Source organism: Bufo gargarizans, chromosome 1, assembly GCF_014858855.1.
Source record: "Bufo gargarizans isolate SCDJY-AF-19 chromosome 1, ASM1485885v1, whole genome shotgun sequence".
NCBI classification, from domain to species: domain Eukaryota; kingdom Metazoa; phylum Chordata; class Amphibia; order Anura; family Bufonidae; genus Bufo; species Bufo gargarizans.
In genome coordinates, this window is record NC_058080.1 from 344141487 (window position 1) to 344163683 (window position 22197).

Here is a 22197-nt window from a genome sequence, read left to right on the forward strand (position 1 = left end):
CTCTCATTGGTGCTTTGTTCGGAATCTGGATCCCGTTGAGGCACCTGTGACCTCCATGTTGCAATTCCTTACATCCCTGTTCGAGGAGGGCAATGCTTATCGCACTATAAATCTATACAGATCGGTGATATCTTCCAGGCATCGTGGATTTGATGGCTGCCTGGCATCTTCTCGTGTGTCGCTTACTCAGGGGCTCTAGGCTTTCCCAACCGCCAAGGCCTCGGTTTTCCACGTCATGGGATGTATAGTCTGTCCTCAATTTTCTAACAACCGGGCCGACAAATTCGGAGTTTTCATTTCAACAAATGTCGGCAAAGTTAGTAACATTGTTTTGCTTAATTTCTTGCAGAGTCTGGGATGTTCACGCATTGGACCATGACGCCTTTTCGTTTACCCCTTATGGGGTTACTTTCAACATTTCCCGTCTGTCAAAGACTAACATTTGGTCAGTCTCTTATCTCAGTTTACCTTCTTCGCCACAGCTATGTCCAGTCACCTGCTTACAGGAATACGAACCTAAAACTTCCGTTCTTCGGGTTCCCCTCAATTTCTCTCCACCGACCTTTTACCCCAGATACTAGCGTTACGCTTTCGCGGTGGGTTAAATGGATCCTTTCCCTTTCGGGAACACGTCCATATTTACCGCACACTGTCCGCAGCCACGTCCATGACCGGGTCTGGGGCTAGATTGGAAGAGGTCATGAAATTGGCGGATTGGTCTCGTGTTTCTACCTTTCGGGAATTCTACTTTCGACTGGCGCCTCATGCGTTCTCCTCTATTGTTGCTTGACTTTAAACTTGCAATAGGAGCCTCAGTGTCTTGATATAAAATTGCATGATTTTCCTATTTTATGACGTAAAGTCATGATTTTATGAAAGACACGGATGAGAGTATTGCCCCACCCTACACCCTCCCGTAACGTGTTTTTTATTCCGTTAGTATTTATTGACATTACTGGATATTGTCAGTTTTTTTACGGAATTACATGGTGATATGGTAGTATGTTACCGCGGTTTCGGACATGCTTACACAATGCCTGTTTTTCCGGTTTTTTTCTCCATAGTTTGAAGGTGATGATCTACAGGGAGCGTAATCCTGCAATTTTCCGCTCCAAGGTTTAAGTATCTTCGGATGCTGCGCAACAGTTGAAGTTTAGCCAGTTCAAGTTGTAACAGTTTGTTTTCACCCTGTCGGTGTCAGTACCACAAAGAAAGAGGAAGGTCTCAGTTGGAAGAGTCCATATATACAGAGACTTTGGGGAGGAGTTATTTCCACGGTTATGGTTTGTACTTCATTTTTTCTTTGCTGCTATGGTTGTTCAGTAAAGAAAGGGTTAAGCAATACTCGCCTCTGTCTTTCATAAAATCATGACTTTACGTCATAAAATAGAAAAATCGTGCAATTTTTAACTCCCTGCCTGCCGCCGTTTTAAAATAAAGACTTTTATAAATATGCTAATGAGCCTCTAAGTGCTACTGGCGTGTTGCTGCAGCACCTAGAGGCTCCGTTATCTCACCCTTTGGCACGCTCATGTCCAGTTGATTGACATCTTAGTTCTCTCAGTGTCTGTAAAATCCCACACCTGCGCTGTCGCGTTGAGTATTCAGCACAGGCGCAGTGAGTGAAGGACGCTCTCCTGCTGCCGGCTTCACTCACTGTGCCTAATACTAAAATGGACAGCGCAGGCGTGGGATTTACGGGGCATGGAGGAGACAGGATCTCAATCACCTTTACAAGGGCATGCCAAACAGTGACAGGACGGAGCCTCTAGGTGCTGCAGCAACGCCCCACTAGCACCTAGAGGCTCATTTGCATATTATAAAAGTCATTATTTAGCACAAACAGAAGCAGGCAGGGAGATGCAAGTTATACAGTTGTGCTAATGTCAGCAGAACATATTGCCAATGTCATCCAGCTACATAGTGTTTTTGTCATCAGAAAAATCGCTAATAGTCACATTAAATTTATTTATTTTTTTGGAACCATTTTGGGGTATATAGTGTATATACAGTGTTCACTGCGTCATAAAAACGCAATTTTATTATGTGGGTCACTACACTGATAATGTCACTTTTTTATTATGACATCTGACCATATACAGACTGCTTCCATTGTTTAACCATGATACATATCCCATATACAGACATATAGCTATTAGTCACAGTTCGATATTTTCCAACTTATATCCTGCCCCTCCCTCATCCCAACTTCCCCCTACCCTTTCCCAAACCCACCACTTCTCATTCTGGTCTCAGGTGCAAGCGTCCATCCCTGTGTCTCTGCCTCATACCTAAGTAACTCAGAGTACATGTGGCCAGAGTGCTATTGGTTATCCATGGCAACCATGCTTTATCATATTTAGACGCAAACTTCCCTCTTCTGGAATACCGCCCTTTGTATGAGCATGGAGTTCTTTCCTCAAACTCAACTGTTAACAGTGGGGATGCCTGTATCTAATGGTAAGCAATGAGCTTACTAGCAACATAAGAGTAGTCTTCCCACAGCCACTTTCTCATGTTCTGTCAAATGTAGATCTTCCACCAAACCCAGTATACATATCTTAGGGTCTTTCCATAGGAGTACTTGACAAGTCAGAAATTATCTTTAACACTGAATCCCAGTAAGAGATGAGTACTGGACACTGCCAAAGCATGTGTATCATCCCTGCCCCCTCCTCCCCAAACCTAGGGCAGCAATCATCCGACCGAATACCCATGTTTTGTAAAAATATTAGTGTGTCTTGTACACAGACATTTTGGGGACAGCTTACAGAATATCTGACCATTCAGCCTCTGTAATGCCTACCTCCTGCTCCCATTTTGTCATCCTGGATAATAGGTGTTTCATAAGAAACCTATCTAAAAGTAGTTAATGCACCTGAGATCAACAATTTTAGGAAAGCATCCTAAGAGCACCTCACAGGGGTATTTCAATGCATGGTTTCAAAAGTTTGCCTAAATTGCAAATACTTCTAGAACAGGCATACTCAACCTGTGGCCCTCCAGCTGTTGTAAAACTACAACTCCCACCATGCCCTGCTTAAGGCTGCTAGCTGTAGGCTGTTCAGGCAAGCCGGGAGTTGCAGTTTTGCAACAGCTGGAGGGCCGCAGGTTGAGCATGCCTGTTCTAGAAGCATCTATGAGGTAGATGGAATTCCTCCCTCAATTTACTGAAAGCTTTAAAATGACATTCTCCAATATGTGACCAAGTCAGGTTATTCCACTTTTCTGACCCACCTCAAAACCCTCCAGTACTTTAAACTCTGGAAGTTTATTGTTCCTTCATAGAGGTGAAAAGACAGTATACAGTGATATTTCTCAAAGCTGTTATTTTCCCCCATACCTTACCAGGCATCTCAACAATAGCAGGACTTCGACCTCCAGTAACACACACCTTCCAGCCATACAACCAGATCCTTACATCCCAAGCAAGGACATCGTATCTGAGTGGAAACATCCTGTCTGCTGGGGTTGTTCCAATATTGCATGTTGGATTTGTGCTGCCATATAAATCTAGGGATTTGGAAGGGCTACACCCCCTCAGTCTTGTTATACTGCAAAGTTTCCAGTTTAATTTTTGCTTAAGCCTTTTTCCACACCAAATCTCTGAAGACAGAATTAATCTTATGAAAAGTCTCCAGGGGAATCCATATGGGGGCATTGTGGAGCACAAAGTAGCTGAGGCATCAAAATCATCTTCATCAGGCTTGCCCTACCTATGACAGAGAAAAAGTTTACACCAGATACCTTATCCTTGAAAGTTGTTAGTAGAGGAAGAAGGTTCAGTTAATCATATACCAATGGGATGACCTCTATCCCTAGGTACTTGAATTGGGGAACGAACACTTCCCGAGGAGTGGAGACAGTGGACTGCCCATCTATCAGCATCAAGGCAGACTTACTCCAGTTAACGGTAAGGCCAGACAGGTTACAAAATTCCATTATATCCATTGCCGCTCAAGGAAGCCCCCAAAAACAACAAATTTATAATCTGCATGCAGCGCGGTTTTATTCTCCAGCCCCCCATATTTAAACCCCTGCACACTTAGAGCATCTGATATACGCAGCCAAAGGCTCTATGGCTATGACAAACAGGGGAGACAGGGGGCATCTTTGTCTCGTTCCCTTTTCGGTAAACTTAATTAAAAAAAAAAAAAAGTTTAAATCCCCCTATTGGCTCTCACTCAGGCCAAGGGTCTAGAATAAAGACCTTTAACCCAAGATACAAAACGGTCTCCAAAGCCAAAAAGGACCCCATCACATGCCACAAGTACTTACACGCCCCACAATCAAACGGCTTGGCGGCGTCTAGTGATAGGATTGCCCTGTCCCCGACATTGTCCGACTGTACTTGCAAACTCAAATACCCGCCTAACATTTATGAAGGTAGATTTGCCAGGCATTAAGCCCATTTGGTCTTCATGGCTAATGGACAGGATCACTAGCCAATTTATTGGCAAGCATTTTGTCCAGGACCATTATCAGTTGTTAGAAGAGAGATAGGCCTATAAGAGTCTGCTAACAGAGTCTTTCCCTGGCTTAGAGAGGACCACCATCAGCGCCTCCTGCAGAGTCCACCTCCAGAGAATAGTTAAACACATCCAGGGGATGTGTTTTGTAGATCTCTATGGGCAACCCATCTAACCCAGGAGCCTTATTATTAGCATCCCTTGTATTGCCAGTTCTACCTCCTCAATAGTAATAGGAGCATCCAGCACATCTCTGCTTTCCATTGATAGAGTGGGGAGTTGAGCCTTAGCCAAAAAACAACAAACAAAAAAAAAAACAAAAAAAAAAACAAAAAAAAAACACCGTTCTCTCTACATCAGAGGGGAGTAAATATCTGCCAGTACTGTCAAGACACCCTCCTAATTAGATACCACCATACCCGATTCTGTACGCAGCGAGGCTTTATAGCTTGATTCCGGCTGCGCCCTTACCACCATAGCAAGCATAAGTCCCACCCATTCTCCCTCTTCAAAGTGTTATTGCCTATAGAACCCATTTGCCATTTCAAGTGAGCATTCCAGTCATCTTGAGCCACCTTTAACCTACCGCCATTATCAGATGTCAGGGAGCTGAACAAAAGCCTCTTCTGCCTCACACAATGACTACTGTAGTGCCCAGTCTCTCTCTTGACTTTACCTTATGTATGGCACCTATATACAGCCGTCAGATATGCCTTCATGGAACCCCACACTATATAGGGTGAGGCAGTTCCCTTGTTGGCTTGAAAAAATTCCACCAGGCCCTAATTAGATCCTCGCACCGCACCACCCCTATCCAAGGAGAATGCAGCTGCCATACTGACGGACCAAGGGGGCCCTGCTCTCCCACCGACAATCTCAAGCTCATAGGAGTGTGATATGACAGGGACAAGGCAAGAAAGAATACGTAGAGGAACAACAGGAGTACTGGCGTTTGTCACCATGCATAGCCCTCCAGACATCTATTAAACCTATTTCAGCTACCAAGCGTCCAAATGAGGTGATCCCTGGAGCCAACCCCACTGCTGCTAACCCATTTCTGTCCAAAGTGGTACTAACACATTATTAAAGTCTCCCACAATCAGACGGTACCTCCGAATATTGAGCAATGAATGACAGCACCTTATTGAGAGGCACACTAGTATACGGTGAGGGAATATACACATTCGCTACTATTTGCACATCCTGTGCAGTACATTGTATACATATAAACTCACTCTTCGGATCCACCTCTGCCATCAAGCATTTAAAATGGTATATACTGTACCAGCATGCCGACTCCTCTAGAATGACTAGTGTGCATAGCATGAAGGGCGAAGCGCTGCCAGTTTTTGTACATTAAATGTATCCCATCTGTTGAGTTTCCTGAAGACAACCTCTTGCAGGAGCACGGCGCAGCAGGAATTGAAAAATCCACATCCGCTGATTTGGGTCAGCCATTCCAACTAACAATCGACACTGGTGGCACAATAGTGTCATAAGTATAGTAACAGTACCATGTAATGTTCCGCCCTAACCTTTCACCTCCCCATAGCCATTGCAACAACCTTAGACCAGAATGAGAATCCCACCCACTCTTCCCCACCCCAACAGCCCACAAAACATACAAAATTAGGTATGCGCCATTCATCAATGGACAAGTGCTAAAGCAAAACAAAAGTCCATAAACTGGAACCTATAAAGTACAAAAGAGGCAGCAGAACTAACTATCAGGCACTGTCACACCCCCGCTCCCTTCCGCGCTATCCACTTCCAAAACTAAAAAAGGACTAGAACGATAGGTGTTGTAGTGCTGCACAACTCCCCAGCAGTAGTGCAAAACATCAAAAGTAACATAAAAAGATATGCTCTGTCCTTTCAGGTAGAGTCCACTGTCTAATCTGCATCTCATGCTGATCCAACCATTGCAGTGCCAACACTGGATCCTCTAAGAAAATGTGTTCTTAACGCCACTATCCTCAGCTTGGCAGGAAAAAAGCATGACATACTGTATCTGTAGTCAGGAAACAGATATTTTACTGCCATTGATCGTGAGATCAAGGTGATCACAGGCTTTCTGCAGGATAGTGTCCTGATCCCTGTAATAAATAATCCTGGCCAGTATAGGCCGTGGTGGCCTTCCAGGAGCACCTCCGTGTTAGGGGGTGCATAGGCACGCAATGGGCTCTTACTACCGCATACAAGACGGATAGACCACAGTCAAACTATTGCGCCATCCACAACTGCGCAGACGGTGAAGTGCAAGGATGGGGGCTCTCTCCCTCTCATCGGGGGGCTGCAAAGCCCCTGACGAAGCTTTATGTGAAACCCGGGTCGGGCTGTGCGGAAAGAATACTATCATATTGATATGCTGAATAACCTTTTTACTTCTGTGAGTATAATAAAACAAAGTTTTTACTGTGCCGGAGGTACTCACTATTGTGTGATTTATGACATCTTGCAGAAAAGCCTTTAACGATCCAGCAAAGATTTGCTGAGCTTCAATCTGGGTTGAAGCACACCACTATCCAACTAAAGGGTGTCTGTCTTGAGCCAGAGAAAGTGATTACCTGCATTCCTGGAAAAACGCCTTGTGAACAAGGAGCAGCGCGGTCCCACTACATTAAAACCTTGCATTTGTGAAGAACCCACTTCATTTCAGGAGACCAGCAGCGCAAGTACCGTTGAAACCTAGTGACTCATTTTATTTCATTTTACAGCAGCCCCCCCGATGGGAGAGTGCTACCTGAGCTGTTAAACGGCCGACATCGCATCAGCGGCATCCCAGCGTTGTGACAGGATGCCGGCTGAATGATTTCAGCCGGCATCCCGTCCGAAGTAACCCCCGGGGCACCGCAAGCTTATTTTAAACTCATGACGTACCGGTACGTCATGGGTCCTTAAGTACTCGGGAAACATGCCGTACCGGTACGTCATGCGTCCCTAAGGGGTTAAGCGTGGGCTCCTTACCAGATCTTTCGACAAACATAGCGCAGAGAATGCTGTGGCGAGGATCTGTATTGGTAGGGTATAGCCTCCTCCTCAGATGAGTCCCTGTTAGGGTCCACACTGCCGCCTCCGCCGATAGAGGTCCTCCTCAGTGTAAATGGCGCTTGGTTCCTCGGCCTTCCTGCCAGCCTTCTCCAGCCACACTGATTTAGCGCAGTGCGCTTTCCATAGCTCCCTCTTCACCGGTTCCATTTTAGGAGGTTAGCCTCCCTTTCAGGCCGAAGAGAGGTCTTCCTTTTTTCAGCATGTGGACAGAGCGTCTGCAGTCACTGAGGTACTGCCGGGTTGTAGTACCTGTTTGGGCTCTCTTTTCTGTGATTGTTACAGGTGCGTGCAGCACATCAGGATAAATTCAGGATCATATGCAGGAGCTCCAGGCACTGAATTCTACTCCATTGCTAGTCAGGCCATGCCCCCATAATGTCACATTTCTGTATATTTATTTTACTATTTTTCTCTCCTTCACGACAGCTCTGCAGCTGCTCTCTCCCCTCCACACTGACAGGGAGGGGCTGCTTTAGCTGCTGGGCTATGCATGGTTTGATAGCTGACATCCCAAGCTTTCAGACAATACCAGAATAAGTTCAGTACAGGGGAAAATAACACTGATAGAAATTGGGATGCAGTGAATGCAGCTGAAAGGTAAAGTAAAAGCAGGTTTTTACCTGCAATTATTCCCGACTCGCAGTGATTTCTCCTCTGCTGCTTGGACTTCAGCAGTCATTCTGGTCTTGTATAGCCTGGAATGTCAGCTTTCAAACAAGACCAAATTACATGTTTCTAGCTTCTACCATTCAGCAGAAAGCAGCTTCTGAAGAATAACGAGCAAGGTTTGGGACAACCAATCCCCCCTCTTTTAGCTTTGAGTATAAAGTACGTTGGTCTATTCTAGGCGGTTTGTTACCCCATATAAAATCTTAGAAGGTCTGATTGCAATTACCTCATTGTTTTATGCGGTATTATAAGAGGTATACCTGGACGGTAAGTTTATAGAGAATTTTAGGTAATATTTTGACCACATTAATTCTGGCCACCCATGACAAAAAGTTTAGCGTATTCAGCATAATCCACTAACAGTTCTGTTCTCAGGGAATTGAAGTTGCCTCTCACTAAATTTTGTATTTGAGATGTTAGTGTAATGCCCAAGTATGTTATGCCATCCTCTGCCCATTTAAAATTGAGCTCTCTGTAGGAGCTCCCTTTTGAGAGGGTCTCTGATCACAAAACAGAAGACTATGCGATTTCATAACATTATATATATATATATATATATATATATATATATATATAGATAGAGAGAGAGCGAGAGAGAGAGGCTTGTGCATATTCCTTTAAAACTGCTATGACATTTGGAAGAGATATTTCCGGACATGTGAGTGATAGCATAACATCATCTGCATATAGCCCAATTTTGTGTTATATGTTCCCCATTTGTATACCTAAAATACATGGGTCTGTGCGGATTCTTTCTGCCAGGGGCTCCATCACCAGCGCAAACACCAATGGTGATAAGGGCAATCTTGTCTGGTACCATTTGTTATATCAAAACTTTTGGAGTAAAAGCTGGATGCCAATACTCAAGCAGATGGAAGGGAGTAAAGGTTTAAAATAGCTGACAGAATAGGTCCTTGGAACCCAAAACGACTCCGTACCTCTGCCAGAAACCCCCAGTGCACACTAGCAAGGATTTTTCTGCATCTGGACAAACTAAGATCGTGGGTGCACCAGAGGCCTCCGACAGCTGGAGTATGTCAATCATTCTACGGGTTCCATCTCTGCATTGACGACCTGGGATGAAACCAACCTGATCTGGGGATATCAATCTAGGAAGGAGGGGTTGTATCCTTAAAGCCAGCAATTTGGAAAATAACTTCAGGTGATTAATAAAGAGATGGGGCGGAAATTTGCTGGGTCATCATGAGGTTTCCCTGGTTTAGGGATTGTCGTGATAAGGGCGCCTAGCATTTCTTTAGGTATGCTGCCCGGGAGTAAAAATACATTAAAGAGCCGAGTGAGGTATGGTAGCAGGCTTACTTTAAAAGGTTTTATAATAATCTCTGGAGAAGCCATCTGGGCCTAGGGCTTTATGTAGTTTCAGTGATTTTATAGCAGTATCTACTTCCAGTTCCATGAAGGGAATATTAAGCGACCTCAAATATTGAAGGGTGATACTTGGGAGAGATACTGAGTCTAGAAAGTTCAATATGGTATGTGAGGTGGGTTGTCGGGTGTCAATATTTTTTAAATTGTAGGAGGGAACTATAATAATCCACAAAGGCATCCGTAATATCAACTGGATGTGTAGTCATTTCTCCATTGATTCTATGCGGGAGGCCAATTTTTTTTTTTCAATCTACAAACCAGCATAGCTCGGGCTCTATCTCCCAGATAATATAGCTTTGTCTTTGAACAGGTTACGGACTTTTTTTTATATTTACAGAGCAAGAAAAGGCGAAGTTGGAAGCATAAGACTAAGTTGAACTGATAATGCATCAGTAGGGGCTGCCTTAAATTGTGTTTCTGCACCATTCTTTAGAACCTCGGGTAGGTGGCTCACTTACTCAGAACTATTAGGGCAGACTGATCCCTGCCCTCTAGGTCCATGGAGATCCAGACAGCTACACCACTTCCTTTCCTCTATCCCTTCCTCTCAGGGGTTTGATAGGGCACTCACTCCTTTTGAAAAGACATGTATTGGCTCCGGTCTTTATCTCCCTTCTTACTCAGCTAAATGGGCACAGGACTTGCAGAAGGATATCTCCTCCGACCAGTGGCTTAGAATTCGCCAACTTGCTCATAAATCATCCATTGCCAGTAAATATCAGGCGGCCAGTTACAAAGTGTTATCGAGATGGTATGATGTCCCGTCGGCATCTCCTCTATGCTGGCGATGCGACTCCCACCAAGGTTCGCTTCTACATATTTTCTGGCAATGTGACAAAATCAAACCTTTCTGGGAATCTATTCATGAGACCCTGGCTTCCATCTTCCCATTTTCGATTCCTAACACCAGAGTTTTTTTTTACTTTTTCTTTCAGATCTACGGTTGAACCTATTTCGGCGATCCTGTTTGCGTCACCTGGTTATAGCAGCTAGATCTTGTATCCCTGCGAAGTGGAAGTCTGTCTCTCCTCCCTGCGTGGGAATGTGGATTCAGAAGGTTGAAGAAATACAGAGAATGGAGGAACTCACAGTCTCTTTGAAAGGTGGTAACAGAGCTTTTGTTGCTATGTGGTCCCCCTGGTTCACTTTTCAAGACTCCTCGGAGTATCGGAACTTGCTGGCTTGAAGGTGTCGTCTGGACACTCTTGTACACTTCACTTACCCCCCTGCTTCCTTAACCCTTTGTTCCCCAATTTCCCTATTGTATCTTTGTCCAGTGCTCCCTCCGTTCCTGCTGTTTGTCGAATTTTTTATTTTCATGCTGAGGCCACGTCCTCTCTGGCCCTTTGAGTTTTGTTTGGTTCTTGACAGATGAATCAAGGTGCTCTAATGTCACCGCAGGCTGAATATCATACACAGACTCGTGTTGTAATTGTTAGTGTATTGTTGGATTGTGCTGCATGATTGTCAGTCAGCATGGCTCCGACTATAATTTTTTAATGTATGTGATTCAACATGCAATAATTGTTACTTTTGCAAAGTAGAAAAAAAGAATTAAAAAATAAAATAAATTGTGTTTCCACCTCTGCTATTTGAGCTAAGATTTCATGCATTTGTTATCTCTTTGTTTCTTAATCTTAGATGCAGTTTGAATGAAAGGTCCTCTCAAAGCTTTTATTAGCGCACCACAGCGTGGAGATACTGACATCTGAAGTACCATTGATTTCGAAGTATTCATCTAAAGCTTTAGAGAATAATTGGTATCGGTTTTCACCTCTCAGCAAATATGAGTTAAGGCGCCAAAGTGGCGGGTTAGGATAATTATCTGAAAGATGTAGATTGGAGCATGATCAGACCATGTAATATTGCCTATTGCGGTGTGAGCGGCTTTATGAAGTAGGTCTTTGGAGATGAGGAAGTAATCTATTCTAGCCAGGGAGATATGAACCTGAGACACAAAGGTGAAATCCCTCTCAGTCACATGTTGGTATCTCGACATCATGTAGGGGAGGGTTTAAGACGCTCACATTTATAGACATTAGGTGTAATACCATTGTGAGAGTCTATGGGAGTTAACAGATACTTAGCGTTATTCAGGAGAAAACGGTGGACTACAGGTGACATGTTAGACTCAATATATTTAGGATCACATTGAAGCTGGAAAAAATAACAGTAGTTAACAAGATCACAGAGTGAAACTAGGCAAACACGCCCATAACTGTATAATAACCAATGGTGAGCACCCATGAGTTTTCTGGGGCGCAAAGATTTCCAAGTTAGACATCATGACCCTGAAAGGACCACCTTAACTTTTAAAAAGCAATAAGATATTTGAGGATTAGATAAGTAGATAGAAAATGGGCATAATGAACACATCTATGAGGGTATTACCCTCTCTACCTCACTCTATAGACAGAAGAGCAAAGATGTTAAATTAATCTAGAGAGGGATTAGCGATAGAGTAAGTACAGAGTAGGAGAACAATGATTTCTCAACATAGAATACATGAACTGTCCCACAGCACAAGACAGATTTTATATTGGTTCAACATTCAGGTTATCTCCTCATCGGTGTGTTTGGGGGGCATCCGACCACTCTTTATTTTATTGCTTTTCCCGTCTCTACCAGCTTGTGCAGTGGACCACGGGAACGGGGCTGGTAGTACTAGAAAAGCCTGCAGATTTTGGACATTGCACCAATCTTCAATGGGGATCACTCAGCGCTGATAAGAGTTCCGTAAGGTCCTCATGCCGCCAAATAATTTTTTTCCCCGCCACCGTAGTGGTGAGTCCAAATGGGAACATCCAGGGATACATTCTTTTCCTTCCCCGTAGCAGATCTGTAAGAGGCTTCAGTTGCTTCCTTTTGTGCAGTCATAGGAGCTAGGTCCTGGAATAGCATAAGCTGATGATCCTCAAAGGACCAAGTGGGATTTTCTCTGGCTTTCTCCAGCATATCTTCCTCAACTCTGAAGTCCAGGAATTTGCAGATGATGTCCCTGGGAGGATCATTAGGGTTAGGTCTCGGTCTTAGGGCTCCATGTGCTGTCTTAATATCGATTGAAAGAGGATAATGATCCTCCAATAGCACAATGGCAATCTGTTTTACTGTAGGGGGCAGAGATTCTGCAGCATACGTTGCAGGTAGACTACGAATTCTTAAATTGTTGTGTCTGTTGCGTTTGTCCTGGTCTTCTATGTGGGTGTATAGTTGGTTCAGATGATCTCGACAGGTTTGAAAGTGAGTGACAACTTCTCTGAAGTGATTACATAGTTCTGCTGTGGTATCCTCTAAGCCATCAACATGATGCCCAATATGGCGTAGATCTTGTTTAATTTCCTGCAAGTTCTGTGCTAGGGGTGACAGAGCGTTGGTAAGGGTTTGTAGAAAAAAAAAGTCCCTTGATAAGGAAGATCTGTCAGTGCTGCAGCTTGTGTTTCGTCTTGCGTTGTATCATTCAAAGTTAGAGGCATATTCAGATGGATGGAGGGGTCTGCACATGCAGGCGTTTTTGTGACAAATTTCTCCATATTGCCTCTGATATGAGGATTTTTTTTTAGGTATATTAGGATCTTTCGCTGCAGGCTGACCGTATTTGACCATTGCAAGGTAGGTGGTTTATGTTCCCCAATTGAAGAGTATATTACGATTCAAGAGTGCTATACCCTTGTGAGCAGAATATCCTCAGAGAGGTTATTAAGGTGCCCAGTCAGTCAGGTTAGATCTTAAAGATCTGGAAACATTGAGCCTGTGGCTCTAATAAGTGTAGTAGATGGACCCCCTTTTAGAGGTAAAATGAGAAACGTTTAAGGCTACTTTCACACTAGCGTTCGGGTGTCTGCTTGTGAGCTCCGTTTGAAGGGGCTCACAAGCGGCCCCGAACGCATCCGTCCAGCCCTAATGCATTCTGAGTGGACGCGGATCCGCTCAGAATGCATCAGTCTGGCAGCGTTCAGCCTCAGCTCCGCCTGGCCGTGCGGAGGCAAGCGGATGTGTCCAGATTTACAATGTAAGTCAATGGGGACAGATCCGTTTGAAGATGACACACTATGGCTCAATTTTCAAACGGATCCGTCCCCCATTGACTTTCAATGTAAAGTCTGGACGGATCCGTCTGAGGCTACTTTTAATTTTTTTTTTAACAATATAATGCAGACGGATCCAACTTCTGCATTATATGAGCGGATCCGTCTCAGACGGATCCGCTCTGAACCCCCAAGTGTGTAAGTAAAACATTAGGACTTAGTCCTCAAAAGGACAATAGGTCAGAAACATGTAGAATGCCCATCTGTGATGTATAATGTTAAATACTTCTTCCTTCTGATTTGAGAATTAAGCAGGGGGTAGCAGAGCACCCTGTATTGACGCCAGTTCTTTAAGAGGTGATGAAGGTTCACAGTACCACAACTTGAAGAGCAGGGTTGTGGAGTGACAGGACTCTGTATGCAGCAGGGAAACTGCCCTGCAGTCTGGTCCAGAAGATACAGGGTTCCGATAGCTGTACGGTGGCCTCCGGATGCAGCTTCTGGAGTCTGCAGTGTGAGGTGAAATTTCCTAAGATGGTGTCCTCACTTCAGGGTATTCGGGCGCGCGTCTGGAGTAACGGACTGAGCGGGCCTCACTCAGCAGGTTCCTCGGCCTCCTCTCCTATAGCAGTCCACAGCTCGGGTAGTCTCCGGTCACTGTCTCTCTCCGGACATCAGATGGAAGGTCCGATAGATCGGTTTCCAGCTGGTTGAAACAGAGCTGGAGGCTGTCTGGCCGACTAGACCACAGTCTGATCTCAGGTCTGCCGGCACCTAGGGAGCTTGAAGAGGGTTCCATCTGAAGCTGTTCAGTTACAGCCTTCAAATATGAGAGGCTCCACTACGAATAAATATAATAAGGGGTCAGTACAGAGATCTCTCCCATCAGCTAAAGTATTTAGCCCCAGGACTGTGACGAGGGGACATACTCTGCATCTGGAGGAAAGAAGGTTTGTACACAAAGATAGAAGAGGATTCTTCACAATAAGGGCAGTGAGAGTATGGCACTCTCTGCCTGAGGAGGTGGTGATGGTGAGTTCGATAAAAGAGTTCAACAGGGGCCTGGATGTATTTCTGGAGCCTCTACAGCAATCTGCCCCTTAACTGATCTCCACAGCAGTCTGCCCCTAGGGTGGCTATAGGTCCAGTTTTATGTTTCAATGGTATTTATTAAAGTTTTTCACAATAAGGTACACAGTATATTGTGCATAAAATAAAGGACGTGGTGTCCAGTCAAATAGACACTCCAGATAAATAATATAAAGAACAGAAAGACATACAATAAACTACATAGGTCCAATTTTAGGCCAGACAGTCCGACTTTCAGACTCCCTGTCCTCCATCTGGCGTAGGGCCTGGATGGAAACAAGGATGTCCTTTTGAACAGCTCACTCATAAAGCAGCACTGTGCTGTCCGAGTGTGAGCTGCAGGAAGAAAGTCACCATCCCTCCCACTCCTGCAGCTGACAGAAGTAGATTTTTAACCTAATTTTCTCAATCCCTGTTGGCTGAGGAGTGGGATGGGCGTAGCCTAACCAGATCAGGGTGTGGCTTAGCAGGACCTAGAAGTTGATTTTTAACTTCATTTTTTCAATCCCTGTCAGCTGAGTGGGAGGGGGCACGGCCTAACTGGATAAGGGGCGTGTCCTTTTGATCAGCTCAGTCTAAGACAGCAGCACTGTGCCGAGTGTGGGCTGCAGGAAAAAAGTCAGTGCACCTCCCACCTCTGCAACTTACATAAGTTAATTTTTAACGTCATTTTTTCAATCCCTATTGGCCAATAAGAGGGGGCTTAACCTAACTAAACCAGCCAGGAGCATGGCTTGATTGACCTGGGGGTGGAGTTTTAAGTTAGTCTTTTGAGGGTGGACACATTGTGGCAGAGGGCGTGTCTGGGCTCCTCCTTACTGGCTTATTTGCATACCAGATAAACTGGATTTTCAGAGGATAAAAACATCTATTGCTGGAACAAAGGCACGTCTTGAAGTAAGGTACTAAGTGCAATTAGGGTAAGGTTTTACTTCAATAGCGATTATCCTTGTGACAGATTTCCTCAGCAGTAAAAATAAATGGCTGGGTTTTTATGGAAACCTGGATAAAATTGTATGTGAAGACTGGAGGACCTGCGAGCTTCTATTGGCTGATAAGGGTCATGTGATTAAGCTTCTATTGGCTAATGCATTTTTGGGGGAATCTCTCCAGAAAAGTACATCCTAGAGAGCAGAGACCTGTTCTAAAACCTTCCTGGACACCCGATTTACCTGTGCGCCAAATTTTGTGATTGTAAATGTGACTGCACATTCCTTTCGCGGACATACACACACACACAGCTTTATATATTAGACTAGCTGAAGGACCCGGCTTCTCTTGGGTATATTTAATCTAATTAATTTAATGTTTGTGTGTCGTTAAAAGATATCAACACTATCCACTATAACATGTGACATCTACGGCACCCCACCCCCAAAACAGTGACCTCCACAGCCCCCACCCCTTAACACTGACCCCCCCTCCTCCCCCACAGTGCCTTGTCCCTTAAAATTGGACCTACACAGCAGCCCATCCCCTTAACTTTGACCTTTACAGCAGCCTTCCCTTTTAACAGCGACTTTCACAGCATACCACCCCCATGAAAATGACCTCCACAGGTGCCCGACCCCTTAACAGTGGCCTTTACTGATCAGGGGCGTGTCCTTTTGAACAGCTCACTCTAAGACAGCAGTACTGTACTGTCTGAGTGTGAGCTGCAGGGAGAAAGCCACCCTCCCTTCCACCTCTGCAACTGACAGAAGTTGATTTTTACCTTCATTTTTTTCAACCCCTGTCGGCTCAGGAGTGGGAGGGTGTGGCCTAACCTGATCAGGGACGTGGCTTAGCGGGACCTGGGGACGGAGTTTTAAGTCTTTTGAGGGTGGACACATTGTGGCAGGGGGCGTGTCTGGGCCCCTTCCTGCAGAGTGACGCCCCTCTGGGCACCTTACTGGTTCATATGCATATGAAAAACTGGATTTTCAGAGGATAAAAACATCTATTGCTGGAACAAAGGCACATCTTGAAATAAGGTACTAAGTGCCATGGCTTTTCTTCAATAGCGATTATCCTGGTGACCGGTACGCCCGGCGGTGATCGGATCCCGATGCCTGCTCAAATCATTAAGCAGGCACCTTGGCTAAATTCAGACCTGCGGTTTGCGGCGGCGATCAATGATAAATCTTGAGTGAAGCTCATTAACATGGCTAACCACACCCACTTTCCCAGACATTTCAAAACCGGAGTCCTGTAAAAATGCTAAAAGTTTCAAGATTTTTGTACGAGTGCAAGACATCGCAATAGCCTGGTTTTACAACTTTTTAAAGACAGAATTACTTTTACGGAAGGCATGATAAATAAGAGCCATTGTATACAATAGTAAATGGAGCCATTAGAAAGTACAACTGCAAACGTTAGTACAGATCCAGCAAGGGGGGAGGGACAAGCCTAATGCCAGTGTGAAAGAAGCCTAAGTAATATGTGATTTTGTATAAAGGTAGAATAGCAATGTTTTTGGTTATATTACTAAGAATCAAACCTCCTCTCCCCATTCAACCCTGATCGGATATCTGGTGACCTTTTTTAAAACTATATGAACTGCGACTTGTCCGTGTGCTGTCTGTGCACAGAATTTGTAGTCTGTATATCATTTATTTTATCTACACTTCACTGTTAGAAAAAACCTTTGTAGCAGCTTTTAATGAAAAACATCCATTTGCAGTCACCCTTTTTCAACACATACTTAGGCTACTTTCACACTTGCGTTCGGGGTTCCGCTTGTGAGTTCCATTTGAAGGCTCTCACAAGCGGCTCCGAACGGATCCGTACAGCCCCAATGCATTCTGAGTGGATGCGGATCCGCTCAGAATGCATCAATATGGCACCGTTTGGCCTCCGTTCCGTTCAGCAGACGGACACCCAAACACAGATTGCAGCGTTCGGGTGTCCGCCTGGCCGTGCAGAGCCAAACGGATCCGTCCAGACTTAAAATGTAAGTCAATGGGGACGGATCTGTTTGACGTTGACAATATGGTGCAATTTCAAATGGATTCGTCCCCCATTGACTTTCAATGCAAAGTCAGGACGGATCCGTCTGACTAACTTTTAGACTTAGATTTTTTTCTGAAATATAATGCAGACGGATCCGTTCTGAACGGATACCACTGTTTGCATTATAGGAGCGGATCCGTCTGTGCAGATACCAGACGGATCCGCTCCGAACGCAAGTGTGAAAGTAGCCTTACCTGGACCTTTCGCTTGGTCCCTGGATGGATTGTTGGCAGCAGTAAGGTGCTTAAAGGAAGCTGTGCTGCTTTAAACAGCCACAAATATTTTTGCGCCTATTATGGAAGCGCTCCTTAGTACAGGAGGACTGGGGTTGGGTGACTAAAGCGCTCCCCGTGCAGGCTCTGAATTTATCACTTTGTGGTCTCTTGGGCAGTCTTTGTTTTGTGTCCTGCGCACAGCGGCAGACTCTAGTAGCATGGCAGGAAGAGATGCGTCTTAGGAGCGCAGGAGAGGCAAGTTAATTTATTTTTCTCTGCTCTGGTCTGATTCACATGGGAGACTTATGGAGATCTGATAATGTCTGATGGGGGGGTACCAAACATTTTTTTTGGGGGGGGGGGGGGGGGTCTAAACAGAGGTCTGATTAGGGGCCAATGTTAACATTGGATCAGTTCTGAGGTCTGAGCTGAGGATTGATGAACACTGGGGGTCTGAGCTGAGGTCCGATGAAAAATATATAATATATAATATATATATATATATATATATATATATATTTTTTTTCTCTTCTAAAACCTAGGTGTATCAGGCAAAAAAATACAGTAAATACATCTGCACTGTTTGTTTTTCCCATCACATTTTATACATTTATACCTACGAGGCTCCTTTCTTGAGGATCAAAATTACTTTTGTATTTATTAATGTAAAGGTAACATTTTTTTGCTGACACGGTACTATGCAATTCTTGTCACACACCATTTTAATCTTTTCAAGCACCTTTAATATTTAGTAATAACTACATATAAAGAATGTCTGAAAATGATCTAAAAATATTATAATTTGATTGAAAATAATTTGCTTCAACTTACCCCCTCACTATGTGACAGTGATTCTCCAGGCTCCTCCTCTTCCCATTCCTCATCACTGTCTACTTCATAGTCCAACAGTTTCTGTAGATGTCAATATAATTTCTAGATCAAAACACTTTAAGGGAACCAAACAACATTTAACCTCCTAAACAGTGGCCCAACAGTTACTAATTTTAACGCACCTACCTGTGAGTGGTTTGGGTGCCAAAATTGATGTGACAGGCTCTCTAAGCAACAGAAATATTTTAAACTTTAAATTAATCAGATATGCTAAAGATAATTTGGAAGTATGTTCCAGCAGAGGAACAGACTTCCAGAGTTACCTTATCCCACATAGATACCGCCATACATCACCAAATTCTCAAACTAAAATTGGAATCTAGAGTCTTTCCATCAGAATTTTGCCAGTAGTATTTGACCACCAGTCAGCACTTATGTAGGATACAATGCATACATGGTATGCCAGAAATGATTGGTCCTCATTTGTGCAAAACAGTCATTATCAAAACGGCATTACTGTCCATAACTATAGTGCAGATTTAGTTTCCCCAGAAATTTAAGCAAGCCTAGTAGGACAAGGCCAGTTTTCCGTCACTATACATATTGGTTAAAATTTATGTTGGGCAAACAAATGAGCATCAGTACTTACAGTGTCTTGTGCCCATGGCTTCCGTGGATTAATTATTGTGCTTGATCTGTTCCATGTGCCCCAGTAAGCAGGACGATAATTCTCACAGAACTGCAACAATTTCATTTTTTTAATATTTCTATGATCCATCACATTGTGTTTCTCAACAATGACATTTTCCTGTAAGGATTCATCTGTATTCTCTAGAATCTGCACATCTTCATTTTCACTGTTAATCACGAAGAAAAGTAAAACAGTCACATTTTCTTAATTTGTATCAAAACACATAGAAAAATTTTGTAGTCTTGCCCTGGTGACATGTAGTGTATTTGGCAACAATAAATGCTAAACACTATGTGTAAAGTCTATTATAAATAACAGCCTAAACATTACTTAACCCCCTCAGGACCCTGCATTTTTCCATTCACATAGCAACGATTATATTTTTTTGCTATGGCACCATATAAAATTACATAAGGAAAGCTGGGGGGAAAATTCCAAATGGGGTGGAATTGAAAAAATACAAAATCTGGATTTTATTAATTGTTTTTATAGTGTTCCCTTATGTAGTAAAATTGTGTGCTTCGCTGGGTCAGTATGATAACGATACAACATTTATAGTTTGATACGGTAAAAAATATATATTTTCAACGACATTTTGAATCCCACAACTTTTTTTTAAATTGACATCACTGATCTATGTGAGGGCTCAATTTCTGCAGAACAATCTGTAGTTTTTCTTGATACCATTTTGAAGTGTGTAAGACATTTTGATCACTTTTTATTCAATTTCTTTGGAATGTCAAGTGAGTGACAAAAATAAAATGAATCTGGCATTTTGATTTGATTTTGAAGAGCAGAGTAAATATGCATGCTGGGAGTTGTAGTTTCACTACAGCTGGGGTGCTTGAGGTTGCTGATCCCTGGTGTATTTACTCTTGATAGGACAGCAAAAAAAAAAAAAAAAAAAAAAAAAAAAAATTACATTTCTTTGTCCAGCAATAATAATTTCCAGAAAGGAAAAGTATACATATGTGGCATCACCGGATTCCTACTGACCTGGAGAATGAAAATCACAAGTCAGTTTTTTTTGCATAACGAACGTCGGAAAAAAAAAAGCCTGTGGCAAAATTGTGTTTTCCACCACCTTTGGAATTTTCTCCACAGTGCCGCCACATAGTAATTTCCCCCCACACAGTAATTTGCCCCCGCTCTACACTACAGGGAGTGCAGAATTATTAGGCAAATTAGTATTTTGACCACATCATCCTCTTTATGCATGTTGTCTTACTCCAAGCTGTATAGGCTCGAAAGTCTACTACCAATTAAGCATATTAGGTGATGTGCATCTCTGTAATGAGAAGGGGTGTGGTCTAATGACATCCACACCCTATATCAGGTGTGCATAATTATTAGGCAACTTCCTTTCCTTTGGCAAAATGGGTCAAAAGAAGGACTTGACAGGCTCAGAAAAGTCAAAAATAGTGAGATGTCTTGTAGAGGGATGCAGCACTCTTAAAATTGCAAAGCTTTTGAAGCGTGATCATCGAATAATCAAGCGTTTCATTCAAAATAGTCAACAGGGTCGCAAGAAGCGTGTGGAAAAACCAAGGCGCAAAATAACTGCCCATGAACTGAGAAAAGTCAAGCGTGCAGCTGCCAAGATGCCACTTGCCACCAGTTTGGCCATATTTCAGAGCTGCAACATCACTGGAGTGCCCAAAAGCACAAGGTGTGCAATACTCAGACATGGCCAAGGTAAGAAAGGCTGAAAGACGACCACCACTGAACAAGACACACAAGCTGAAATGTCAAGACTGGCCCAAGAAATATCTCAAGACTGATTTTTCTAAGGTTTTATAGACTGATGAAATGAGAGCGAGTCTTGATGGGCCAGATGGATGGGCCCATGGCTGGATTGGTAAAGGGCAGAGAGCTCCAGTCTGACTCAGACGCCAGCAAGGTGGAAGTGGAGTACTGGTTTGGGCTGGTATCAAAGATGAGCTTGTGGGGCCTTTTCGGGTTGAGGATGGAGTCAAGCTCAACTCCCAGTCCTACTGCCAGTTTCTGGAAGACACCTTCTTCAAGCAGTGGTACAGGAAGAAGTCTGCATCCTTCAAGAAAAACATGATTTTCATGCAGGACAATGCTCCATCACACGCGTCCAAGTACTCCACAGCGTGGCTGGCAAGAAAGGGTATAAAAGAGGAAAAACTAATGACATGGCCTCCTTGTTCACCTGATCTGAACCCCATTGAGAACCTGTGGTCCATCATCAAATGTGAGATTTACAAGGAGGGAAAACAGTACACCTCTCTGAACAGTGTCTGGGAGGCTGTGGTTGCTGCTGCACGCAATGTTGATGGTGAACAGATCAAAACACTGACAGAATCCATGGATGGCAGGCTTTTGAGTGTCCTTGCAAAGAAAGGTGGCTATATTGGTCACTGATTTGTTTTTGAATGTCAGAAATGTATATTTGTAAATGTTGAGATGTTATATTGGTTTCACTGGTAAAAATAAATAATTGAAATGGGTATATATTTGTTTTTTGTTAAGTTGCCTAATAATTTTGCACAGTAATAGTCACCTGCACACACAGATATCCCCCTAAAATAGCTAAAACTAAAAACAAACTAAAAACTACTTCCAAAAATATTCAGCTTTGATATTAATGAGTTTTTTGGGTTCATAGACTATGGAACTCTCTGCCTGAGGAGGTGGTGATGGTGAGTACAATAAAGGAATTCAAGAGGGGCCTGGATGTATTTCTGGAGCGTAATATTAAAGGCTATAAGCTACTAGAGAGATATCGTTGATCCAGGGATTTATTCTGATTG

At 43.6% G+C, this 22197-nt stretch overlaps 1 protein-coding gene across 1 annotated transcript in view; it reads right to left on the reverse strand.

The window, feature by feature from the left end:
• CHAF1A (chromatin assembly factor 1 subunit A) overlaps positions 1–22197 on the reverse strand; it is a 251216-nt gene that overhangs the window by 109348 nt on the left and 119671 nt on the right. Inside the window, exons 8-9 of the mRNA XM_044306655.1 lie at positions 19379–19586; positions 18730–18810 (exon numbers count right to left, since the gene is read on the reverse strand). Coding sequence (XP_044162590.1) covers positions 18730–18810; positions 19379–19586 — 289 coding nt within the window. The remainder of the gene's footprint in view (positions 1–18729; positions 18811–19378; positions 19587–22197) is intronic.